Below are 26,766 nucleotides of genomic sequence, written 5' to 3' on the forward strand. Positions count from 1 at the left end.
GCCCTGTTTGAGTGTAGCTCTTCAAGTCTCCACTTCCAGCAGGTTTGTTCTAATGAGCTGAAAGACAGAGCAGAGCTGAAACGCGCTCTGAACTGAAGTCAGAGACTAATAAAGTAGGGTGTGAGATTCATTTCAGCAGTAGCCTTGGCTAGGATGAAGTGTGGCACTTTCAACAGCTAATTGGCCTAAAAAAAATTACTCTGATTCTTTTCTGCGTATTTCCCATGCAGGATGTGTGGTATTTGGGTTTACCCTATTGTTAGATGGTCCCAGCTGCCATTGAGCAGAAAAATTATCCAGGCCTTTTGACATTGCAGTCTGCACTTTTAGCCTTGGAAATGTTCTTCTGTAGCCTTTCCTTCCTTTCTGTGGCTTTTGAAATGGATTCAGAAGAGCAGGATGTGGGAGGGTGGCTACTAGATTCCATTTATGGGCTTTTAGAAGTGAGTTTCTGCTGGCAGAGTCAGGTTCTCTTAAGTATGTGCAAACCCATTTTTTAAATGGGAATTAGATCTGCTGTCTGGTGAAACCAAACAGGTTGAAAATAAAACAAACCCAGGGAAGAATAGTGGCTGCTTTCCACTAAGTGTGAAGGGAATTTTGAAACCCTTTCTTTTTCTTTATCTGTGTATGATGTTGACAGTGAAATTGTTCATAAGAGAGCATCGTAAATTAAACTGCAGAGCCTGACGCACAGGAAGAGAATTTGGATTCCTTCTGGCCATTGTGTTTCAGAGGAGAGGCAGAGGAGGAGGGATGCTCTCCAGGCTGGCACTAGGCAGAGGTGTGCAGTTCCCACCTTGCCTCCGCTACAGTAATTAGTTTCCCCTGGAAGTTGTGTTTTGGAGATGACCTTGTAACTAAGAGTATTGGCTGCAGTTTGGGAATGTTTTAATTGATTAAGATTATTTTTGGACTAGTGATCTTATTAGAAAGGCAGTTGGATGAGTGGCCCCCTGAGTTCCTATTATCCTTGTAGACAGATGAGCGTTAAAAGGTTGGGTCAGAAAGAGCAAACTCCGTTGTCTTCTCTGAATTTTCTTGGCCCCTTTTGCTTCTCCCATCCATGCCTGCATTTATGCAGAGCACTCCAGGGCCTGCGGGGCTCTCTCCCAGCAGAGGTACAAACAGCCATAAATCCTAATTAAAAGGTATGTTTTATTTTCAGGGTTTAAAAATAAAGAAGATTTAAGAATTCTTGGAATTGAGATGTGTGTGTATGTTTTGGCCCATCAGGATTAATTGGATTTGCTTCAGCGGTTCGCTCTACTGTGCCTATTTGGTAGAATGCTGCTAAGCAATTTAAACATCTTTCTCAAATGTATGAGGTTCACATAACACGTGTCCTGCAATAATTTTACTCCTGCCACCGTTGTAAATGTCGAGATTCTTCAGGACCCAGCATGAGGAACCGAGGCACGTACTCGGCTCTGCAGTGAAACTGGGCAGCTGCCCGGCACCGGGTGTGCCGTTTCCCCCCAGAGCCCTGCAGGTGTTTGAGCCCCGTTTTGTCCTGTGGTGCATGTTGTAAATGTGTGTCTCTGTGCACAGAGCAGGCACTGGCAGCCCTAGAAAGTTTGGTTTGCTCAAATAAATCACATCCCTGCCCTGGAAGAGAGCTGCAGATGAGAGTGTCAGGGTTGACCTTCCAGCGAGTGCAAGAGTGATGAGGGGAAGATTGATGCCCAGAGAGAAGAGCTGGGGATTTGCAGAGCCTGCTAGGATTAAACTGCCTCCGTCTTAAACTGGAGTAGGTTTAGCACTGTTAGACAGGGCTTTGGGGAAGAGTGGGAGAGCTGTTACTTAACCTCCTCCAGCATATAATCCTAGTGTGATCCTGGCACAATCCCACAGACTGTCTCCCGCTCCCTTAGGTCTGAACTCCCCACAAGGTCAGCATGGAGATGCTGCTGCAGGCCGAGGCAGAGCAATTCAGAGTAGGAGGACCAGTGGCTTTTGGAAAACTGCAGAGAAGGGCAGTGTGCCAGGGCCCTGAAGGAGGGAGGATTTCACCTACTGAGCGTGAGCTAGGCAGGCTCAGAAGTAGAGAACATCCATCTTCTAGGAAAAGAGAATCTGGCTGTGTAGAAGCCTTTTAGAGGCACAATGGCAGGTTTAAGAAATGAAGTATCAAAACCAGGCTGGGTGCGGAAGGGAAGAAATTGGTCAAAAGAAAAAACCACTAGGTGCAAGCACAAGTGTGTATGTGGACTTAGTGAGTGTGACTGCTGCCTTGTGAGGTAATTCTTCAATCAGTGGAATGAGCAATGGCACAGGTATTAGGGCATGTAAAAGCTGTGCTGTATTAGGGTTTCAGGAAACCACTTAATAGTATGTCTTGCAAAATCTTAGTTGGATGAATACTTCAATTTGGTCTAGGTAGTAACATTCTCAGATTAAAATCCTGCTAAAAGATTGTCAGTGAAAGATGGTGATGAGCAGCAGAAAGGCTCGTTTGGGGGAGATATAAAGCTGAGGCCAAGAGGATCAATATTAGGTCTGTGTGCATTTTAACATCCTCATTAATGATCTGTAAGAGGGAAGAAATGGTGTATATACATTAATAAAATCTACAGGTAACACTGAAGCTGGAGATGTCTGGGAGGTGCAGTCCAAAGGACTTCCCAAGTTCGAAGACAAGAACAATAGACACCAGAAATCAATTACACTTGAAAATAAGCAGTGTATCCACTTGCATTGGAGTAGTGCAAGCCCCATGCCTCACCTTGAAGCCTCCGTCCAGGCACAGGAGGTGGTTGGAGGCACGATTGTGTGACCAATTTGCCGTGAGTCTCATGGACAAAACCAGCTGCAGCTGCAGACAGAGCTGTGTGAAGCCCCATCCAGGCCAGGCGTGGGTCTCTGCCTGAAACGCTGGGTTTGATTCTAATTCTACATGACTTAGAGAGACAAATTGGAGGAGGTCCAGTGCCAGCCTTCGGTAATGTGTACACCCTCGCTTAAGCCGTTAGGACAGCAACTTGCATAAATGTGTGCCAATTAAGCCTGTGACCATTCTTGTTGCAGTTCTGTGCTTAAAGCAGCAAGCACTTGAGCTGTTTGTGTGGGTATTATTCCAGGAGGCGTTGAAATGACAAATTTCTGAAGTATTCAAGCTTCAGAAATTAAACACATGTGGCAGTACAATGCGAGAATAGCACCAAGAGTAAATACAGCTGGCTCTCTTGCCCTTGGGGTGCATTAGTGTGGGTCCCTCAGAATGGTTGGGATTCTAGTTCTGGTCACCTGAAGTTGTCCAGGCAGACTAATAGAAGCTGTGTGGCAGGAAACAGTCCTGGCTTACAGGTGTGCCATGCTCAGCTGTAAAAAGAATTTGGTTTTCTGTTCTGAGAGCTTCCAAATACTGCTGTTTTAGCAAGGCCAAACAAATTCTTTCTGAATCATGGGTAGCAGGTGCAGTGCATGGTGGTGACTGGCATGAAGTCTATTGTCTCTCCTACTTTGCTTGTTTATGTCAGTCTGTAACTTCTTGCTCCGTATGCTTGTCACATTGCTTTTAATAGTTACAGAATGTGATTGAATTATGTTTGAAATTCAGTTTTCACACACAAAAGAGGCTTGTTCTTGAACCAGTGTTTGTGTCTGAGTGGGGTGGGGGGAGCTGATGGTATTTCTTACATGTTGTATGCTCTCACCATGTATTTTTTTTTTCCTATTGCAGCAGGAGTCAAAGGAGGAGAGTGAAATGCAAAAGAAGAGATCAAAACAGCAGCCGGATAGAGCGAAGTTTACTGCTAAGAGGAAAATTACACGTAGGTCTCAAGTGTGGGGCTGGGAAAGTGGTCGGGTGCTGAGCAGCTTCTGCTGTTTGTCTTAGATTGTTTCCCTTGCAGAAAGGCTGTGATGTGGCTGGGGATGCAGCTCTTGGAGAAGACCCTTCTCAGGGGTAAAATTTGCCTTTCTGAATGAGCACACTGTCACTTGTTTTCTCCCTGGGCGACGTGTGTGCAGACTGGAGCACTTCCAAAATAAGCGTGCGAGGGTGTCGGTACCTCACCGGCTTTCAAAACTGGTTGAAGCCGTTCTGAAAGCGCTGTCAGTCACAAGCTGCTTTCCTCTTCAGGCCCTTCAGCTGCTGTCTTTCCCTGAATCGTCGTGAGGCTCTGACCCGGCAGTCGCAGCTCAGGAAAGATCTGAGTTGCAGCTGACAGTTCTCTGCAATCATCGGCTCGTAGCGCGGGGGCAGCGGGAGAAGCCAGCAATGCTGGGCATCAGAAAGGAGGGTGCTAAGAGCCAGAGATCTGCCTTACGTCATTTTGCTGTTATATAAAGCCTTGGTGCACCCACATGAACAATGCTGTGTGTGGTTCTGGTCTCCATGTCTTGAAGACATGGTTGAGTTGAGGGACATTGGTCAAGAGCAGCCCAAACCGTGAACGGGAGGGAGCAGCTACCTTAGAAGGAGCAACTGAGAAGCCTGGGGCTGCTCCGTTAGGCAAGGAAGGTGAGATCAGAGTTCACATCAGGAAGGCAGTGCCTCAGCTGAAGACGGAGCTGTTGTTTACCAGCTCCTGCAGCCAGGGTGCAGTCGGTAGAAATAGCAGGAGATAGGTTTAGAACAGGTGAGGGGAGTAATGCTTCACACAGCATGTGGCAATCTCCTGGGAAGTTTTTGTTACAGAAGTTTGTGGAGGGGTCAGTACTGGCAGCTTTAATAAGGGATTAGATATATTCATGGACAATAGGTCTATAAAGAGGTGCTCAAGGGAACAGGCTGGAATGTTCCCAGTTATACTCTGCAAACAACATTTCAGAATGCTAGGGATGTGCAAGCAGAAGGCACTGCTGTGTGTGCCCAGGCTTGCCTGTACAGCACCACGTGTCAGGTTGGCCAGACAGGTGGGGCATTGCTTTGCCCCAGTGGATCTGTGCCCACAATGTTGTGCTCTGCAAGGCCATGTGGTCCATCCAGCGTATTAAATTCACTTTTAAATGATCATTTTAAAATGGGAGAGATGCTGTCTGCTGCAAAACCCAAAGCAATCACTGAACAAAATGGAGCACGCCACTGCTCTGCAAGCAGCAGCAGTTGGGCTTGTCAGTCCTCAGAGGGCTCGTGTGAATTAAATGGTTTTTAATAGAGGCCTAAGGCCACAGCATGAAACAGCCTGGCTCTTTGCGGGAGTCAAAACCCACTGTGTGTGTCCTGTGTCGAACAAGTGAGACAGCAGAGTCAGAGATGGGGGAAGAGCTTTTCCTTTAATTTTAGTTTTTCTTCTTCTTTTTCTCCCAAAAGAAACAGAACACCAAATAAAAGCTAACCCCTCCCTTGGAGATGCTGTTAAAATGTGACTAAACATATGGTGCTGAGAACAGGGAGTTGCTGAAGTTGGATGTCCTCATTGCATTGTTGTGCACAGCAGGCTTTGGGTGCCACGCAAAAGGTATTCAGGGTGCTCTGGAAAATCTGCATGAGCCAGGGCTGGCTCTAGCCATTGTGCAAGGAGGAGTTTTGCTCCGATTCTAGATGCTGAAATTGTTGATAATACTTTTACTCTTCTTGGGGCAGAAGCTGCCTGTTTTTTTTTCCAGTGTGAACGTCTGCCTCCTGGAAATGCAGGAGGCTGGGGGGTGCCTGTCGCCACTCGGTCGCTTGTTTAAGCATGTGTAGTAGTGGGGCTGTTCTCTCATTTATGGGAAGCTATAATTAGACTTTTGGTGTTTGCTTTTGGGCAAATTAAGATTTGAAGTAGTAATTATTTTTCTCAGTGTCTTTAAATAAATTCTTCGAATTGCGAAGCAAATTGCTCTTTTGTAAAGATTCGATGCTGCTGGGGAGAGCAACTTCTTCCTCCTCAAAACTGGAAAATTTCAGCTATTTGCAGGCTCTGGTTCTATAGGCATATCCTTCCCTTTCTGCTTTGTTGTGGTTTTATTAATTTTAACCTAGAGCCATAACTAAAATATATCTGTGACGTTTCATCCTGCCGGGACAAGTGGAAATACAAACCCTAAAGAAATCTCACTCTGGGTTTTTTTTTTTCCCAGTGCTTTAAAGCACATTTGAATGTTTTCACTGTAATTGCACTTTGGAAATACTGAGATCCTGCATTTCCATTATTTTCAAGTAAATCTCTTATTAGTAAGTGTTAGAACTACAACTAGTGGGGTATTGCATCTAATTCACTTTGCACATGTCAAAAAGGAACATAAATCGCTTAGCAAATTGCCATATTAGCATTTAAAAAGGCTTCAAAAGGGTTTAATTTGTTTAGGGCTGCAGCGTCTTAAAACCAGGTTTTGCCTGACCCCTCCCTCCCATCTGTGAGGTTCTCTGGACACTTTGGTCTCTAGAGAGGCGCCAGGATTTTATGCTGTGTTGGGATGGACGTGTGGCAAGTAGATTTTGGAGTCTGAGATTCAGAATTCCCAGCCAGCAGCGGGAATGGGTGATGTGTATGAGCTGGGTATAACAGTGTCTGTCCGGGCAGAGGGGAGCTGTTCCTCCACTATTTGTGGGAGAGTCTGCCCTGCTGGCATGGCCTAGGATTGTGACTGGCCTCTGCTGCAGGCTCCTGGAGTGCTCCTCAGCTCTGTTGGCACATGCTGATTGGGCACAAACACAACACTCTGGATTTCTAATCATGCTAAATTACGACCAGTGCAATCAACGTGGAGTTTAAGAAAACACACGGTGCTGAGAAATGATCAGACATGGAGCACAAAATACCATCAGCTCCAGACTGCTCGGCTTAAAGCAGGTCAGGTCTCCTGGAAGGCATGAGCAGAGCTGCTCTTTGCTCTCCCAACTGTGATGTCAGGTGGATTTAAACTCTAGATTTCCCCCATCTCCAGAGCACCTACTCAACTGGAACGTGCACTAAGTGCATCTTGTTTGTCGCTGGTTTCTTTGCCAGAGGCAGCATTTGTCTGGCACATTCCCTGTCCCCAGAGGGGAAATTGCTGTGCCAGGGAGGGAGAAGAAAACAAAATGTACAGTAGTAACTCGCCAAAAAACGTTTCATTTTATTAAGCTTCATGGATGTTGATAGCCTGAACTGGTGAGCACTCAAGCCCCCGTTTTAATTTAAGCACGTGGAGAGTCCTGTGTTGTGGGGCCCTCACCACGTGCACCCTTGTTTTGGCACGTGTCAGAGTTTGCAGGATCCGGCCCGACTGCTGTGGTGGTTTGGGTAGGGAAACAAATCATCTGGCACTTACTGAATGCTTGGGAGGTGTTTGGTGTTGTGGAAATGCTGTGTTCCTGGAGACGAGAGGCTTCTTCATACACTGGACTGTCATGTGCATTGCATTAAAGCATGATTCTGTTTTTTTTTTTTTTTTCCCATGGTCCCTCCTGGCTGTGTAGCATCATGGAATGACTTTGTCCAAGGACAAAAGATCCCCATGAGCCCTGAGTGCATTGCAGTCTGCCTCCGCTTCAACCTCTTTCTTAATTTTTAACGAAATTAAAAACCAAAACTAACAAACCAGACCTAAAGCTAAGTGCTGATTTAGTAGGACATGTAAAAGAATCTACTGCTGGTAGTCAGGACAGTGCAAAACTGCTCCAAATCCTGCTTGAGTCAGGGAGAACCAGCCTGTCACCAGCAACGAGCTAGGGGAAGGGCAGAGCAAAGCCAAGACTGGTGCTGCGTGGATGCACCTCAGCGCAGAAGCGCCACGGTGCACGCAGGCTGTGCTCAGTCCATTGAACCCCCAGAATGCTTCGGGGGGAGCCTGTGCTGCTGTGCTTTGGTGGCAGCTGGTAGGAAGAGGATGGCTTAGAAAATGGGAGCCTGCTACTTCTGAACACATCTTTATCCTGGGAAACGTCTGCCTCTGAAAGTGGCTGCAGTGAGGGCATGTTTTGTGCTTGGATGGCCTTGCTGTTCAGTCACGTCTCTTGCGGCTCCTTTCGCCCAGCAGAGAGCAAACCTCTTGGTTCATGCTTGAGATGGTGCGGGCAGGATTCAGCCTGAAGGAGGAGGCAGTGGGTTTTGAAGGAAATCTGTCAATTTGTTTTGAGTGAGATGTATTTTTTCAGCTCCTGAGAGTGCTGTTGAGTTGTTTTCCAAGCTGCGCTCCCTTCTGCAGGCATTGTGTATTTTAAGCATAGTGGAAGCGTTGGTTTGAATCTAAGTAAATAAGTGTTTTCCAAAGTAACTGACTGCCTTGTTTCGAAATAGCCCTTCTTGGCTTCTGATTTGTTCTGAGAGAGGAATATTTCGGGAAGAAATTTTCTGCTGAAATAGCAGTTGCAACTGTAGAAAACCTGTTTCCCATGCATGACTGACTTGGTGATGCAGTGGAGTGGTGATGTGAGCAGAAGGGGGATGTATGCATGTGAAAGATCCTCCATAACACCACCGAGCAAGTAACATTATCCTCCACAGAGCTTTCCACCTGCAGCTCGGGGTGAACAACGTGTAGCTCTTTTTCTCTCGGGTAGGTCTCCTGTGGTATTGCAGATGTCTGTGTGTCAGAAGGCAGTGATCTCTGCTGTTTGGCTGGTTAATAAGCATGTTAAAAGAGATGTGTTCTTTATCCTGCCTTTCTGCTGAACCTATCCAGTATAAAAATGAGCACCCTTTGGAAATCTGGCCTTTTCGTCTCTCCTTGAGTATGTGTTCTGCAGCTGTAGAGCATGTTTGATGAGAGCAATTAAAGTGACCTGTTGCAGCTGATACACACAGGGAGATGGAGTTTAGATTCCTGTAGAAACCCAGATGAAGTTCTTGATTTGGGTTACCTTTTTCTGTTTGTGTTGCCTGCTGTGGTTTTGGTGACATCTTTTAAGGAGAGATGAGGTTTAGATGTTTTGCTTTTCATTCCTTCTGTGGAGGTGGAGCTCTTGGACATTCCTCCCACCGTGATGATGGGTATGTGTTGGTCATTTATGTACACCTGCAGCTGTGACTTTACCTTTTTTTTTTTTTACCTGCTGTAGAGATGACTGAAGAGGAACAGTTTGCACTGGCCTTGAAAATGAGCGAACAAGAAGCCAGACAAGTGAACTGTCAGGAAGAGGAAGAGGAGGAACTCTTGAGGAAGGCCATTGCTGAGAGCCTTAACGTAAGTGTGCTTCTGTGAAGAGGCTTACTAGGGTTCTTCAGCAGCATTCCTTTCTGTGCTTGCTTTGCCACACTGCACAAAGGAAGGTTTTAGTGGAGGCCCAGCTGGAACTACCACAGTTGCTGAGTACTTGTTTTGTACCATTCGTAGTGAGAGGGATATAGGAAGCCTAACCTCAGCTGCTCTCTGTTTTGAGGTACACAGTTCTGATTTCGGCAGGGGTTTATGCAATCGAGGTGATGGTTGCCAGTGTGCTGGGGGAGCCCTTGGTATGCTTTGTTGGTAGAGAGCACATGTCTTGGAGAATCAACCTTTTGTTTTTCAGAGCTGTCAGCCCTCAGATTCTTCTGATGTAACCCCTCAGCTGTCTGCAGAAGCATTGGGTGTGCAAGGCCAAAGCCATCTCACCGAGAAGGAAGGCTCTGAGATCCTGGGAGGTCTGGCACTTTGCCCCGACACCCCTCGCTCCAAGTGTAGCTCCCACTCGGAAAGCTCTAGAGCTGATGGGAGTGGACAGACAGATGTCGCCCGGAGCCCCCTTGTAGTGTTGAGGAGGTTAAGCCAGGAAATCGTTGAAAGCTCGCTAGTATCCAGCATAATCGTGTCTCCGGGGAGGAGCCAGCCTGTGACAAGGTCAAGTGAAAAGCCTTCCTCACCAGCAAAAAGTGATTCTGGTAACATGTCACCCAGCACTCTTGGAGAGGACCTCACCTCTTTGAGTCCCGTCTTTGGCAGGGTGTCTTCAGGCCCCTGGCGACTGACACCTCGGAGACTGTTCACAAGCCCCTCCAGCTCTTCTGAAGCAACAGGCCACGAACCAAAAGAGCAGCCCCTGCCCTGCACTGACCATTCTGTGAGAGAAGGTGTTACTGGTAGCTCAACCATGCTCTGGAAGAGCCGGGCCATGGAACAATGTAGCAGCCCCAGGAGGAGTGGTAAAGGAGCAGGTATAAAGCACACCTCGCAGCCCAGGCACAGCACCAATACCTGCGTTTCCACAGAGCAAGCAAAGCAGAATGAAGTGCCCAACAGTACTTCTAAGCTTTGTGTACTAAATGTGGCAGAGGAGAAGCACAAGCAGGAGGAGGTGAGAGACACAGTGCACTATTACTGGGGGATCCCCTTCTGCCCCAAAGGGGTGGACCCCAACCAGTACACCAAAGTCATCTTGTGCCAGCTGGAGGTTTACCAGAAGAGCCTGAAGCAGGCTCAGAGGCAGCTGTTGCATAAGAAAGAATTTGGTAACCCAGTTGTGCCCAGTTCTTCCTTAAGCCAAAACGAGCTTGGGAGAGGAGAGCAGATAAGCAGGGAGAATGGAGTTGCTGATGATACAGAAGATGGAGACCCAGACGGGCAAAAAGAGTCTGAGAGCATCACCTGGCTTCTCCCTTCAAAATGGAGGGAGACAGAGAGTCCAGGGCACAGCATGGAAGAAGAGAAGAGCTCTACTTCTGATGATGAACCAACTACCAGCTACTGCCAGGTAAGAGCTTCACCACTGAGCAGAGGTTGGGCAGTCCTACTCTTCTGTCCCTTTTAGGGACCAGTCCCTTCTGCAAAGCAAGCACTGCTGTTTAATGGACCTCTTAAATTTAGGGAGAAAGTCCACACAGCGTACAGAGAAAGGGAGTGGAAAAGCGTAGAGGCTGATAGCCAGCTCGCAAGTGGTGGGGGCCATCATGCAGCCTGGCAGCTGTCCATTAATGCACCACTGAGATAAAGACTTCCAGCTGACTTGCCCTTCTGAAGAAGCGTGTTGCCTGGCAGTGCATCAAGGTAGCAAGCACAGAGGTGATGCTGACCACCACCAGCTTATAAACCTGTGGACATGTGGAGAGCTCTGTGTTCTCTGAGGACAGAAATGTGGCTTTTGTCCTTGCAGTGCAGCCTCTCCTTTTTGCACCTATGTGGTCGTCTGCATTCATACGTGCTTCACCCTCGCAAGTGCTCTTTTCCCTTGAGGTCCTGCAGTTGTGGCCGGGAGAAGCTCTGCATGCTCGCAGACCTCTTCTGCCTGCCCGGAGTGATCTGTCATCGCGGCGTGTTCATCGTCCTTGTTCTGGTGGTTGGGCACCTTCTCCCCGGCTTGCTCACTGAGTCTGCTAGACGCTAGGTGTCAGCCTCTGTCTCCATCAGGGCTGTCTTGGCGGAGCGGAAGGCAGCTTTCTGTCACTGCTAAGTTTAAACAGATTGCTAGTCAGATGAAGTATTTATTACTGCTGTATTTTAGGTTTGTGTCAGCCTTTTCCAACCCTCATTTTTCATAATGACTTCACTCCCGGATCATTGTATAACTTTATCTTCTCTATGACTGAAGCCTCGACTCTGTTGTTCCTGTTTTCAAGTGTATTTGATCATTTACCCTGGTGTTAGAAAGATACTTAACTTGTTTTGTAATATTTATATTCTGTCTTGTAATATTGAACACTTAGGAAAAACGTCATGTCTGCATTTTCTGCTTGCAGAAAGAGCAGAGCAGGCTGTGCTGAAATGTGACTTTTCATGATAGTGCTTTGGCTTGGGTTTAGCAGATACAGATTTAAACAAAGCCTTAGAGGTGACCTGCAGAGGAAAGAAACTGACTGGTGCCCTTTTTCATTTCTGTAGGGTAGATACCAAGGACCTGAAAGGTTCTTAAGGCAAAACTGCTTGCCTCCTTCTGTGTCTTTTCCTTTGGAGAAGGAGATGTCATTAATCTGGAAGATTGGGGTGACTGCAGGTCTGTGGAGGTGTACACTAGAGCCCTTGGAAAGCTGCAGCAGCTGGGAACCTTTAATCAGTGTTGAAAATTGTGGGGTATTTTTTAATATTATCCATTTAATGCTAATGCCTAATTAATTCTTGGGGAGAAAAGAGGTTTTAGCAGTGCTGAGTGGGAACTTGTAATGTGCTCATCCTGACCACAAGAGCTCTCTGGAAGAGCCGTAAACTGTGCGTAGATATATTCCCCATGTTTTTAAGGTGGAAAAAAAAGAATGTGGGAAGGGGAGCAAAGTTTAAAATATCAACCTTGGCCCCAGATTTACCAATCTGTTATGTACCTGAGAGAAAATAATTTCTAAATGCCTTTTCATCTGCCTCATCACACCCAGCTTGAGAGGCTGCTCCCTTCTCCTGCCTCTCTGTGCTGTCGCGCACGGAGGCCAGCGCAAGTGATTTACTTGCAGGATCAATATGTTTGATGTTTGCTTCTGCCTCGTCTCCATTTTTTTCATTCTATCAAATACAATTTCACCAGCAGTGACAAAGGAGGTGCCCAGAGCAGCTGTGTCCCTGGTGTGCTGCATTGCTTCGAGACTCTACTGCCTCTGCTGCCCTGAGGCTCCCCCAGTGCCACTCGGGCTGCTTGGCTGGTGGAGATTTTAAGCTGTGCCAAGGCTAGGAATCTTCCACGAAGACTCAAAACTGTCCTTGAAAAAGCCTTGTGCTGTGTGTTGAGCCAGTAAAATGAAGATGTAAATGATGTCCTGAGGGAGCCTGCCTGTAGCCCTGCTTCAAAACGTTCACCTGGAGCAGGCAGAGACCTTCTACCCTGGCAGTGGCCAACTGCTGCAGCTGCCACCCACAGCCAAGGGACAATTGCACAGAGAAAATTCTGCTTGTCGGGAGATCTCATAGTCTGTGAACCTGCACTAACGAACTTCAATACTAATAGAATCAATTCCTTCATAGCCTTTCAAATAAGGTTAGAGGACTCTTGGTCTTTAAAGATTCAGAGGGAAAAGACCCATTTCTGGAGAATCAGTCTGGTGACCTGAATTAGTGCCATTCCTTATAACATATCTACTAGGAAAAATAGAAACGTGGCCCAGTATTGATGGCCAGGGCAGAGGCATTGCTAAAATATGCACAGTTCAGGAAAAAAAGGAAACAAAAATAAAGATGTATGTGTGGTATTTTATGTTAATGGTGAGTTAGGCTGTGAAGAAAAGAAGACCAGCACAGACTGAACAGAGTATTTGGGGGATGGAGTCACTTTAAGGAAATCTGAGTGGAAGCTTTGTTTTGGGGCTTGCTGGGGAAGTACATCAGCCATCCAGGAGTGAAGCTGATTGAGGTTGGAACCTATGGTGGAAATCAAACTCAGAGAGTTTAATAGACTCGAGGAAGGAGGAGGAAAACCCCTTGGATTTCTTTGAGAACTAGCATGAAATTGTGGGCCTGACAGCAAGGACTGCTAATAAACCATCGTAATTCCAGCTGATTAGAGAATGGCAAGTGTAACCTGTACACTGGAAAAGAAGAAAGGGATCTGGGTAATGGCTGGCATGTTAGGCTGACCTCGGCAGTGCATAAGGCTTTTGAACAGGTTTTAAAGGAAAGAATAAATGGAGTCGTAGAGCTAAATGAAAAGTGGGATGAAATGCACACAGATTTACCAGCTGTAGCTTGTGCAGGTTAATCTGTTCCCTCTCTTTGATGGGACAGTTGATTTCCCAGACAAGAATGCAGCAGATCTTATCTGTACAGTGTTTCAGAAGAGTGCTTCTCATGGTCAAATATCAGCTGTACCAGTTGATCAGGTCATCCTGGCTCAGGCAAACAGGTTTTAAACTGGAGCAGATATGGGTTGCTGGAGGGATTGCAAGGGGCCATTCAAATCCTTGGGTCTTTTAGCTCAGTGCAAATGGAGATGGAGAAGACCTGTAGCTGCTGTATACAGGTACATCAGGGTGGGTGCTGGGGACAGGCAGAAGGTGTGGAAGGTGATGGACAGAGCTGGCATGAACAGATGGGCATGGACTGTCCAGGAGCACATCTAGGCAAGAAGGTAGCAAAAAGTACTGCCAGGCATTACTGCAGGTTGTTGCTGAAACGCCTTACTGGAGGAGTGATGGAGGGAAAAACTGACTAGTTTAGGGTGGATGCTTAGTCATTTTCAGAAGATCATACATAACAGCCTGGGTGCAGTGTCATGGACACAGTCTGATGACCCAGCAGATCCCACTTAGCTGTGTTCATTGTTTTAGCTAATATCAGAATTTTCCTTTCCAGGCTTCCCAGGTGCTGCCTGCAGAGAAAGGGCATGAAGATGGGGAACCCATGCAGATAGCACAGAGGTGAGTAGGGTGATACCAGAGCGTGAGGCTTGCAGGCTCACTCTGACCTGGGCTCTTCCACTCTCCTTGGAGTGTTTCAGGTTGCAGTTCCATAGAGACTCGTTGCAGGACCTGGCAGCAGGACTTGCTGGAGCAGCAATTTGCAGTTGCTGCTGCTAGGTGTCCATGGAAAAGCGTGGCTTCAGAGCCGTGTGGGAGGGAGGTGGGATACAGCTGGGGAGAAGAGATCAGTTACTCTTGTTACTTTATAAAATGTGCAAGGTGCATCCTAGTACAGGTGCAAGGACTTGATCCTTGCCCTCTAAAGCTGATGTGACATGATGCAGTAAAGCTGTGGAGATGGGGAGGTGAGCTGAAGGTGAGCTACAGCAATGTCATCACGTGGTCTGTCTGGGAAGGCACACAGGCAGCATGGTGGAGGGTTTACTGGATTTCTGTGTGTATTTTTATGTTCTTTCCTTACTGCTGAAGAGGAAAGACAGGAGGAGGAAGCCAGACGGCACTGCCTATCAGCCAAAGATAGAGTGCAGTGCTCCAGAAAAGCCACTTCAGCAGATGACAGGTGTGGGACAAGTCAACATAATTTTCTTCAGATTTAAGCATACTCCTCTTTTCCTATTTTTTCCCCTCCTTCCTGTGGATGCAGTTCTGCAGCAAAGGCTGTGGGAGAGGAAGGGCAAATGGGAGAGGACTGAAGGAAGCAAGTTACAAGAAAGGGCAGAGAATGTCATGTTTTTAATTTGTTAGGTTTTATAATTTAAACCTGCTTTGGAACAAAACTGCCAATTTTCCTCTCCTTTAACAGCATTTGGCCTGAGCAGTTAATATCAATATGCAGAGTATGAAAATCCCTCTTGCTTGCACCTTTCTAACAAGCTTCAAGCTTGCCTTGGGGAGCAGGAGGAACCTGCGGCTGCCGATGCTGCTGTGGCTGATGAGTCTGTGACAGCTGAGGTCTGAGCTCTTGTGCTGGTGGAGAAGGCACTGAGGTGTGCACTCTGCAGCACTGGCTGCCTGCCTGATTTAGGCAGAAGAGGCCAGGGCTGAACATGGAAAGAGAGGAACCTCTTTCCTGTGCCGTGGCTGATGAGGTTAGTTAGGAACATTCCCCAGGCTGCCTAGTTGCTCCTGGCTGCCCCCCTTGGGTCTGAGACACACCTGGGTGCTGCAGCCCCTTCTTCAGCAGCTGGCACATCTGCAGCAAGGCAAGAAATGGCTGCAGTCTTTGCAGTTTTGTGCACATTAAGTGTTGCCATCTGGCTCCTGGTAGTTTGCCAAGCGCAGCCCTCTCCTGGGCAGGGCTTAGCACCCCGACTGGCTGGCCTCAGCAGCATTTAATAGGAGAACGTGGCTCTGAGCTGTCTGGAGGTAGTGAAGCAGTTTAGGAGGCAGCAGCAGTGGGAAGAGGCTGCTTTGCTTTCTGCAGGCCACTCTGGTTGGTTTACTCTTTGTGTGGAGCATGGTAGATTGGGGTTTTAATAAATGATTATAGGCTTTGTTACCAGGAGATAGTTGGTGTAGCAAGAAATGTGGTTTGACTTCAAATTGATTAGCCCATTTTATAAATGTCATAGCAAGTTGTTTTGTATGAGTCCTTCTGAAGTGAGCCCTGATGTTAGGCACAGAGTAAAACATGCTCAGCCTGGATTCATAACAAATGCTTCGAGATGCTTTATTTAGAGAGAAAAGCCACTTGTGATTTCCTATCAGAATTTTGTTATTTGTCATAAATCAGCAGTGGCTGTTCTCTCCTCGCTGAGGCCTGTGGTTGAGCTTAATAAATCTTCTGTTTGTCAGTATGGGGATTCATGTTTTTAAAGTGTGTTCTTGCATACTTGATCAGACTAATGGGAAAGCCACGCAAAGCGTGGAGCGTGTCAGCATGGGTGCCAGACTTACTCAGCAGTGCCTGCCTGCTTCACAAAGACACCCTGCAGTGTGGGGGGAGGAAGGAAAAGGAGGAGTCCGAAGGTCAAAACAAGAGGAGCTCTACCCGGTGCTGCTCAGACGAACCTCCTTGCTAATGCTGTTAGGACTTTGCTGCAGGGAAGCTTTGCCTTGTGGTGCACCCATGCTGCTTCTGGCTGCGGTGCACGGTGATAGGAAAGAAAAGTCAGCAGTGAGGGAGAAGGTAGTGCAGGATAAAGCAGGTCTCTGCCTTCCCTCTCGGAGGATTTCTCTTCCCAGACAGAAAGAAACACAGTGCTGATGTCTGCACAGCTCCCAAATATTCTAAGAGTAGAAAGAATCAGGAGAGTCCTACAGTTGTGAGAATTTTTTGCTGCCTCTGACATGAGATAATGACCTTTCATGCCTTTCTGTCAAGGGCTTCCTTGTTCCCTTTGGGCTCTTTGCTTAGGACAGCATTTTTTAGCCATCTTTCACTGTTATCCTGGTCATTTCTGGCTATCAGATATTGATCACAGGGAAATTACGGCATCATCTGCTGTTCTGAACTGCAAGAAACAGCCAAGTGTGATCTGTCATGCCTACAGAGTTGGAGATTTATATTATATTTATATTTTGAACAGCATCTCCATGATAACCCCACTTGGCAGTAAAAGGAGCCCAGATGTTTCCACAGAAAACTCTGCTGAAGAAGAGCTCTCTGTTTGCCCAGGTAAGGAACACTTGAGAGTGTTCTGAGTTTCGCACCAAAAATTACACTCTTACAAAATTCAGGGAAAGTAAGAGAATTTTCTGTTCTTTGAACAAAGGAAGATTTCTTTCTTAGCTCTGTTTGTCAGGGTTGAAATTATCTGGATAATTTACTTCAATTCCATGGTTTTGGACTCATTTCCTCTGCGGCTGTTGTGCGATGATATGTTGCTGGAAACTTGCTGCTGAGGAGACACCAGGATGTTTGTCAGTGTGAGGGAGTGACTCTAAACAAAGTGTCAGGAGGGGACTCTTCAATGCAGTCAAGAAAATGTCAGATATGTTATTGTTGAGGTGTGTTTACAGCATAAAAGCTCAAATAACTTTTATCTTAATGAAGCATGTTTGGGACCATCGAGGTTTTTCTTCCTTGGTTTCTCCTACCATCTTTGAGATTTTCCGGTCTGGGGTTTTAAGTGAGAAGATTGATGAAGAGGCTGCTCCTGTTGATGAGCAACTGTAGAGAGGAAAGTCATGGTGGTGCTTGGAGGCACATTTTGTTGCTAAGAAAGATGTGGAGGTCTGAAGAAAGTGTGACTGCAAGGCAGACAGCAGAATGGGAGTTCTGTTTGCCTCGATGTGAGAGAGATCTCTATTCTTACTTTGTCTCTATCCCAGCAAGTGTCCCGCACACTTTCCCTGTGTCTAGTCACACTCCCCATGAATCTGCAAAGCTGTGGTGGCTTTGTCCTCACACCATCGTGCTGTGACTTTTAACCCCTATTCCAGCTGTGTTGTTGCAGGTTGTCTGATAATGTTTGTGGCAAGTCTAAAAAAAAATGTTTTGAAGCTGTGAAAGTGTTGTTAAGAATTGGGCTAAGTCACATCAACAAGTGAGATAGTTTGGGGGCTGCAAACCTGTGCTGACATGGAGGTGTTTTTCTGCAGAGACCCAGCTGAGTCCACTGGAAGCTATTGAGGCGGAGAGCGAAGAGCTCTGCTTGGGCAGCAGAGATGCACCTTTGCAGGTAAAAGAGCCTGAAGTTGAGGAAGGGTCTTATTTCCTGGGCTGCCCTATAGACCTTGGTTCATCTGGGCTAGGCCAGCGTTATCCCTTGGGTAGCCGGGAGCTTGGACTGCTGCTGTTGGGACCCTCACAAACACTTCCCTCAGCTTTTGTCCACTGCTTTATAACTCCAGTCCCATTTGTCTTGGAGCTGTGTGCAGCTGCTTCTGGTGCCTTTCAGTCTTGTAGTTGGAGAGCTGTTACCAGTTCCAGCTTCTTCTTTTATACCACACACACTGCTGTGCTGGAGGATGCCATCAGTGTGGACAGCAGTGCAGTTACTTGCCCATGCTCAGCGGTTTAGTGCTGTGGTAGATTGCAATGCAGAGGGACCCCAGGAGCTTTGAGGGTTGTCCTACAAAACATCAGGCATGAATGTCACAACCTGCTTTTTTGTGTTACAATCCTCAGAACTTTAGCATTTGTTCTTCACAGACCATGTTCACAAGAGACTAAGAGGAGAGATTCACCCAGAGACTGACCTAGAAGAAAGATCAGAATCACAGAATCATAGAATGGATTAGGTTGGAAGGGACATCAAAGATTATCTAGTTCTAACCCCCCACCATAGACAGGGACACCTCCCACTAGAACGGGTTGCTTAAGGCTTCATCCAACTTGGCCTTGAACACCTCCAGGGAGGGAGCATCCACGCCCTCCCTGGGGGAGGTTACATTAGTGTTGGAGACTGCTGGTGGTTTGCAGTACAAGCAGAGTGACCTGAGCCCATGAATCTTGGTTCCTGTGCCATAATGGTTAATAGCAGTAGTAAGTCAGGGGCCATCCTCTTACCTCCCAGTGCAGATGTGCACTGTTGTGTGGCTCCTTTCCTTGTGTTGTCGCACCTGTGCAGCAATTGCTTTGCAGCTGTCGCTGTACCAACATTTGACTTCAGTTCCTGCTTCTGATAACACTTCCTTTGTCTATTAATTTAGAGAGTGATATCAAAGGGGTTGCCAAGTACTCCTCTGGCAGGGTACATGAATACTGAATCCTACGTCTCATGACAAGAGGATTCATTTGTGGAAAGCTCATTCTGGGACTCTGCAGCTTGTACAGTTCGTCTGCACCGCTGATGTCTCCTTGTCACAGGCCTCTTAATAAACCAGCTTCTGCTCTTGTGTGCCTTTTGTTCTGCAGGTATCTCAAAGCACTGCTCAGTCAGTTAGAGACTGCAGCAAGGAGACTTGAACTGAATGGCCACAGCCACCAAAGCACGTTTGTGACCCATTTGGCTGTGGCCAGGACACTGCCCTGTCCCTTATGCTTTGCAGAAGGTTCCCTGGGTTCTGTGCCTCAGCCTAGACAGCACAAGGTGATGAGCATAGTCTTTGGGAGCCCCCTCTGAGAGTGGGGCTTCCTAGGGATTGTTTGCCTACATTATCATTGGCAGCATCAGGTACCAGTGTGGAGCCTGCAGCCTTCCAGGAGGACAGCAGAAGCAGCTTCCATGTGGATCAGCAGTTAGCACAAAATGAGCATAGACTGCTGGGACCGACTGCTTCCTAGCAGATGCTGAGCCAGGACACAGGAGTCTTCTTGTTGAGCTCAGCCTCCAGCATTGCTCTTGGCTGACTGCTTGCTGCAAGTATCTTGTAGGCAATTTCCTCTGCTAAAGAGGGGAGGCGACAGTCTTTGCCTCTGACAGAGGTGATTGGTTCTGCAGTTGAGGTTTTCCAGGCTGTTACAACAGGGTTTTGTACAAGCAGTTTGGGGACTGTGGTGTCTTTTGTTACAGAGTGTTGTGTTTCCATTTAAAATTAGTGATTTACCACCAAATGTAGGCGAGTAGGGTGTGCAGAATCACTGATCTCCTGAGATTGCTTTAAAAATGGCAGCCAGAAGGAGCAATGCCTGCTGCTTTTCCCATCCTATTTCTCACGTGTGTTGTCTGCCTAGGATAATGCAGGTCTGATCTGATCATTCATATTTGACACATCTTGTTTTTTACGGCTCCTCTGTGTGACGCCCCACAGTGAGGACTTTGCAAGATGTAGTGACACTGAGATGTGAGAGCAGGGTATGAGTGCTAACGCTGTAAGTAATGTCCTTCAACAGCCTGTGTTCAGCTGGAGGAACTCTTATGACAGCTCCTCTGCAAAAATCCAGGGCAGAGAGCCTCCCTGGAAATGAGAGAGGTTTCCGGGGCTTAGTGCTGTGTAACCCTTCAGCAACTGTCTGGGAGAAGTGTGTTTTGGATTTGGATTCTCAGTTTAAGGTCCAGTCCTGCAATTTCTTTGGGTAGCTCCTCAGAGTCAACAAAGCACTCTTCTTCCCTTTAGGACTTAAAGATCAGGATCAGACTTTGTAAAAACAAATAATAAACCCAGTAATACGCCAAAGCATTCCAGTGGCACTGAGCATCTTGGCTGACTTCAATTACTGCTTCCCTGAAATTACACTGTCAGAGGGAAGCAGGCAGCAGTTTTGCTGCGTGCTGTCTGTATGCAGACTTCCTCTCCTTAGAAGTGTTCAAGGTCAGAATGGATGGGACTTTGAGCCACTGGCAGTAACAGAAGGTGTCCCTGTCCATGGCAGGGGGGTTAGGACTTGATAATATTTAAGGTTCTTTCTGACCAAACCATTACATGATTCTGTGTCACTGCTTACCCCTAAGGACAGAAACTCTGGTACTGTTTTCCTGTATATTTTTTCTACATGGTTAATATTTAAATAACTTTTTTATGTCATTGTGGCAAGGGAAAGGTTCTCTCCTGAATGGGGAGGAATCTCGTAGCAAGCTTGACTAGGCAGAGATCTAGTTACGAGTGAGATGGCAGCAGTCTGCTGCGTTTTGGGAACATCAGCAGTGTGGTGAGCTGACTGTATGTCCCCAGGCTGGTAGTGGAGCACCTTTGTAGCTGTGTAACCAATGCAAAACCAGAGAATTGGTAAGTGGTAATGACACCTGGAGAACAAACATGGGGCCTGGCAAAATGCCACCCTAGTAATTTTGTGTGATACAGATTTTTAATGATATTGCCTCTCTCCTTGATCTGTGTCCCCTCTGACTGCTCCAGCCACCTCCTCTGGAGAGGAGGAGCTTCCCAGAGATCTCTTCAGATCCCCTAAGAGCACAGCATCCTCCTTTCATCCTGGGGGAAGCTGTGTTCCCAGACAGTGCTGCCTGCATAGCGTGGATCATGCTCAGAAACTGATGAGCACAAGTCAGGTGTTGAACTCTTGCTTTGCCCCATGCATTTTCAATCAGTTTCGCTTCCCAGCTTTCCTGATTAATGGAAGCTTTGCCATTTTTTTCTGCCATGGTATAGGTGATGTTTGCCTTAAGTGGTGTGCATGGCTGTGCAGTGAGGTTTCACCAGGATCCAGAAGGACATGGTGCCTTTGGAAGAAGGATTAGTTATTAGCACTGCACAGTTTACTTAGCTAGTGGTGTTATTTCTGACCAGTTTGTGATGAAGGGAGAATAAAACTTTCCAAGAAAATCTGAGCCTGTGTGAGGATGAGTAGCTACCAGACAGCACGGAGCTCTGCACCTAGCTGAAGAAGAGAAATGGCACAATTAACTGTTTTGCTAACTTTTTTCTTCTTCTTTAGGCTGGTGGAGACGAAGATGCTGGCAAGACTGTGTCTGAGTGCAGTCCTACAGCTGCTGACCATGTGTCATGCCCACTGTGTGACCAAGACTTCCCAGCGACGGAGATCGAGCTGCATGCCATGTACTGCAACGGCATTGTGGGAGAGGAGGCTGGCAAGAGCAGTCCAGGTCTGCCAAGCTCTGCTTCTGTGTGTTTGCTTTTTGTGCTCATCTCCTTTTCCTGTTACTTGCAGGCAGGTGCTGCATTGTTGTCCCTCTTGAGATACTTGATGTGTGGCTTGGCATGTGGGGAAGTTTGTTCATTCTGTCTTGTTCCACCTCCAAAGCAGCCAGGAGAGTGTTACTGGAGGCTCCTGTTTCCAGCATCTCCTTGCTCACATAACATCTCTGCGATAGGCTAATTCATCACATTATTAGTCCCTTGGAAAGTGCATAAGATGACCACAACCCTAGGATCTACCCCTGGATGCTTCAAGTGGTGCTTATAAGACATCTGTTGTGCGTTGTTGAGGACCTGCAGAGTCTGGCAGTGATAGAAAATGGCAGGATCCTGAGACACACGGGGAAACATCCTTCAGGGCTCTCAAGGAGGGAGAATGTTCTGTACTGCTCCAGGCGTGGCCTGCGTCCTGCAACGAGCCTGGCATTTGTGTGTGCAAAAAAATGGCTTGTTCACCTGCAAGCAATTGCAGAAAAGTTTCCCTCTTGTTCCTGTGAAATTGCAAAATGATAGCTATCGATTTAGGAACTTGGATTTTTCTCCCTCATGTGAAGAGTGAGGCACAGAAGCACGGTCAGAATGCCCATATTAATCCTCTTTGCAGTCTTCTCTGTATCAGTTTTCCATAGCTAACCTTTGTAGAGCTTAAGTGAACAAATACACCAGTTGGTTATCAACATATTCAATAAGTTATGTTTTAGCTGCTGCTTGAAATGTAAAGTCTGTGTTAGCACAATGTCAGGTAATATCAAAGCAGTAGCTTGTAATAAGATTAACTTTTCAGGTTGTGAATATATAATTTTCAGTTACATACTGGGTTATTAAATGCAACCCAAATCTATGATGTTTAAGGAATTTGAGAAAATCTGAGCTAGTACAAGGACTGTAACTTCTTCATTTATCTGGCAGGAGAAAGTTCCACCATGTAATCTTAATGCAGAATTGATGTAGTTTTAAAATACAAGGTCACTGTTAAACTAAATCTTTGGGGATATGGCATGGGTCCTGTCAAGATAACAGCAGGCAGAGTAGCGGCTGGAGCTGCTTGGTGCTTAATTTTGGTGGAGACTTCTCTCTGCAGGCAGAAACCAGCTACTAATGCAGAGCATTCACTCAGGCAAATCAGAAATTATCACAGTTCCTCTCCCATCCTCAGCACTGAAATCAGTGCTACAAAATGGAGCAGAATTTTCAGCCTGCCTTTTAGCAGGGATGTCTTTGGCCCTCTGGTAATTGGGTCCCTGGTGTGACTGGACTGTGAGTGTATGCATTGATCCTGGGGAATCCTGACTGTGATCAGGAGAAGGCTTTGAATTATTTGGCAGTGTGAGGGAATTTGTTCTTTCCTTTGGTGTTGGCTTTCAGCAGGACAGAGTTCAAGGCTGGCCTTTCCACTCTGATTCCAGACTGGTCTCCTTGGGGATGTTTGTAAGGGTAGTTATTTTGGAATTGCTATTCTGCTGCTCAGAACAATCCCCCCCATAAGAAAGCTAGCCTGGAATAAATGGGATTTTGGTCTACAATAATGGCTGTAAGTAGAGCGATGGTTTGGGGACCAAATCACAGTAATTTGGGTTTTCTGTTACCAGTTATTCTAGTGCTTTTCCTGTAGAGACCAGGCTTTATTAACCATAACAGCCTGTGTTACCTGCATCATTTGCACCAAGACTTGGCAGGACTGTGGGGCTTTCTGGACTCAGAGCTGCATGTAATGTGGGGCAGGACCCTGTCTGTCTGCTGACGCTCTGGCTCCTGTGGCACCTCAGTCTGGTTCCCAGCAGCTGTGCAGCAGCAGCGCCTGCCTAGAGAGGTCTCAGCTGATGGGTTAGGCAGGGGTGTTTGGGGTAAACAGGCTGGGATGATGTTTAGCTATGAGCAGAGGCCACACAGTAGAATGGCACAGCTGTGCAAGTACAAAAGGACTCTTTCCAGGGCTGTTACTTGGCATCTGTCACTAGCACAGAATCCACAGGTAAAGCTAATGCATAGGGATAGAAAGAGGTGGGAGAATTGTCTTCTGAAGCTAATGCCAGCTCTTCTGTGGGTCCAGAAGTTGTTCCTCTCTACTTATGCAGCAATGTGTGCTTTTGGCTGGCTGCTGGATTTCTTGAGAGCACAGCAACAGCCTTGTGTGAAAGAAAAATCTAAGTTCTGCCCTCTTAAGCCCTTTCCTGATCTGTAAAGAAAAGATGGCTTCAGTTTCCCTTTGGTGCACTGGGTCAGGAGTTCCTGCTTTGTCTTTGGACTTATTAATTGGATTTACTTCTGACATCTCTAGAACTGCAGATTGTGCAGTCCTGCAGACTGTAGCCATTGCTGGTTTTCATTTCAAATCACAAAAGGATGGCTTCTTGCTGGGTTTATTTATCTTCTTCCTCCTCCTAATCATGCACCAAAGTCTTTCAGTGCTATCAGGAGGTTAGCTCAATTCAGCTGATATTTAAGGACACTTATGAGTTACCTGGGCAAGATGAGTTAAAGTTTCTTCCTCTGTGTATGTACATGGCTGCCCTGGCTGGATGCCCAGACCACTACCTACTTGGGCAATATGAAAATCTCATTATGAATTTTCATTTCCCTGTGCTGGGTAAACAAAGAAGAAGAGCGTGCTATGGTGATAGCTACTGTACCAGTCTGAGGACAGTCTAAGTTCAAGGTTTCCATCACTGGTGTTAATACCAAGAGAACAAGTGAACCTGTGGAAGTGCTGTGCCAGCTCCTGTTCCTTCAGGCACTCAGCTGAAGGGTTTGCTGGTGTTAGAGGGACTCTGATGGAGCCACCACATCCCTCGCCTGCTGCTGCTGCTGCTGCCGCCAACACAGGAATCCACTGGTCTCTGTCTGAAAGCGAGGCTTAGCCACTACTGAGTAGAGCAACTAGGCTCCAGCTTTGTGACATACTCTGTTCCTCTCGCCCTCCATCTATGTGGTCCCAGCCTCTCAGTTCCCAAGTGAGCCCAGGAAAATGAATATTTTGTACATCCCTTCCAACCAATGCCTCAAACAACTCGCTGCAGCTGTCAGTCTTCAGCACCAGCACCAAAGTTCCTGACATCAGTAGAAGTGGCACTGATACAGCAGAAAGAGTAATGGAGTGGGTGTTGAGGAAAGCTTCATCACTTCTGAGAAAGGACAAGATGCCAACAAGCCCGCCACTAATAGGATCCTGCACAAAAAAACAGGAGTGAGGTACTGGAGGAAGCCAGCAAATTGTGCAGCAAGGTGAAGAGCTTGATGGCTATGGCCTTACAGCTCTACATACTGACCTGACCTGGCAGCCTCAGGAGATTCCCAGAGTGGGCATTCTGAGAGCAGTTTGCTTTTCTTCCTCAGCCTGTAAGCCAGAGTCAAGCAGGCCAAGGATGAGACCAGAAGAAATGCTTAGCCAGGAAAACTTCGTTCTTGAGCTGCAAAGTGTATCTGACCAGAGAAGAGCGTTGCATCTAGGAGAGTTACAAGGTTTTTGTCACCATCAGGTCAGTAGTGCTCTATGCTGGGGATTTTCTCCATGGCAAGTCCCTTCCTGCAGGTGACCAATTTTTTTTGGCAGGGATCATGCCTTGCCAGCTGGCCCTGTTCTCTCTCCTGTGCCACTGCTTCCATCAGCACAGTTGGAGGTCTTTCCCTGGGCAGCTGCAGAGCTGGTCCCAGGCATCTCTAATGGATCTATTATTCCAGATGTGTTCACTGCTTTTGGAAGAAAATAGAACTGATTAACACCTGAGCTGGTGCACAAGGCTCCCAAGACAGCGCTGAAGGAATACTAACGAGTGCATGCTGATTTGGAGAGCAGCTTTCACCACGCTGTCAGACACACATGTTAGTTGGGTTGTTGGGAGGCTGGGTGGCCCAGAGGGTGGCCATGGTTGCCAGTTGTCCTAGTCAGGCTGCCACTTCAAATCTGGGCCAGGCTAAGCTAGAGAGAAACGTCCATGCCAGCAGCTGTGAGAAATGAGCTGTTGGTATCAGTCATCGCCTACGAGACAATGCCCACATCCTAGGAAACACTCGAGCTTGTTTCTTCAGCATGGATGACTCCAGCAGCTCCTGAGCATCGTGCAGTGCATTTGGCCATCATGGCTGCAGACCAGTGATTACTACTGAGGGACAGACTGTGTTGTATCAGCATGGTGGATAGATATTGGGGTTGCCTAACCCTCAGGAAATGGAGTTTTGCTGAAACTTTGAAGGATTCCCTTCGTTCTACACAAAGTTTTGCGCATCCCTTTATTAGAGATGATGCGACAAGAGCAATAAGTTTGTCACGCCCATGCCTTGCATTCAGACTTTTCTCCTAATTAGAGTATTGGAAGCAATGTTACTAGGCTGTAAAGTAGCTCCCTGCGTTGTGCCCTTAGCCAGCTTGCCTGAGAGTGCTTGCTGTGACATCTGCTTTGGAGCTGGAGTCTTGAACATCCCTGGTGAAGAAAGCTAAGCTATCTGATGTGTTCCCTGAGGATCTTTGCTGGTGGCACGTCAAAAGGAATACACTGGGAGGAATTTGACTGCGAGAGACAACGCTCCTATGTGCTCCCTGCAGATGCATGAACAGCAGGTTTGGAAAGGCCGCTTGGGCTTGCTGAAGGAACAGAAATTGGCCCCCTCATCAGCATGCTGGTCAGCCAGGATCTCACTAGCTACCCGCCTGTGTTGGAGCCAGCCCTTCCTGCTGCCACTGGAGAGCAACACCACCAGTGCTTAGCCCTGGTGGAGATCCTCATCCAGAAGCCCCACAAAGCTGTATGCAGACCATAGTGCAGATCACCCCCAGCTCACGCGAGCAGTGGGAAAAGCAGCAAGTGTAGGCTGGTTGTTGTAACCTTCCCCTTCAAGATGAGCCATATCCCTCCCCAGCAAGGCTTGCTCTTCTTGCCACATCTGCAGGAGGACTGATGCCTCCACACAGCACCCACCTCAGCTCTCCTTTCCTCCGAGTTCAGAGTCACCACACTGCCTCCCCTGCAGTCAGCACTGTGCTGCTGGAGCATCTGGGTGACTCTTCTCCCAGGCTGTTGCACTGCTGCATGACAGCTTTAGAATGACTGTAAACTACAGACTGCTGATCCAGCTGTTCCTGCCAGCAGACAAGTTACAGTGTGAAATGGCTGGCTGGCTTTTGAGTCTGGGTAAGGAAACTTGTTCAGTACCCCCACCCAGAAAAAAGGAGACATGGTCAGCAACCTCTTCTGCAGGAAAGAAGACTCTGCCCATCGCAGTCCAGTGTTTC

The 26,766-nt window shown here is 47.2% G+C and overlaps 1 protein-coding gene across 6 annotated transcripts in view; it reads left to right on the forward strand.

Annotated features, from left to right (window-relative positions):
* Positions 1-26,766, forward strand: part of UIMC1 (ubiquitin interaction motif containing 1) — a 38,971-nt gene that overhangs the window by 7,615 nt on the left and 4,590 nt on the right. For 5 of the 6 annotated variants that reach the window (XM_064161889.1, XM_064161888.1, XM_064161883.1 and 2 more), the window contains exons 3-9: positions 3,683-3,773; positions 8,912-9,036; positions 9,362-10,519; positions 14,032-14,096; positions 16,628-16,716; positions 17,643-17,722; positions 21,319-21,487. In XM_064161889.1, coding sequence (XP_064017959.1) covers positions 3,683-3,773; positions 8,912-9,036; positions 9,362-10,519; positions 14,032-14,096; positions 16,628-16,716; positions 17,643-17,722; positions 21,319-21,487 — 1,777 coding nt within the window. The remainder of the gene's footprint in view (positions 1-3,682; positions 3,774-8,911; positions 9,037-9,361; positions 10,520-14,031; positions 14,097-16,627; positions 16,717-17,642; positions 17,723-21,318; positions 21,488-26,766) is intronic. The other variant, XM_064161885.1, reaches the window with a different exon arrangement.

This window comes from Pogoniulus pusillus, chromosome 22 (genome assembly GCF_015220805.1).
Source record: "Pogoniulus pusillus isolate bPogPus1 chromosome 22, bPogPus1.pri, whole genome shotgun sequence".
NCBI classification, from domain to species: domain Eukaryota; kingdom Metazoa; phylum Chordata; class Aves; order Piciformes; family Lybiidae; genus Pogoniulus; species Pogoniulus pusillus.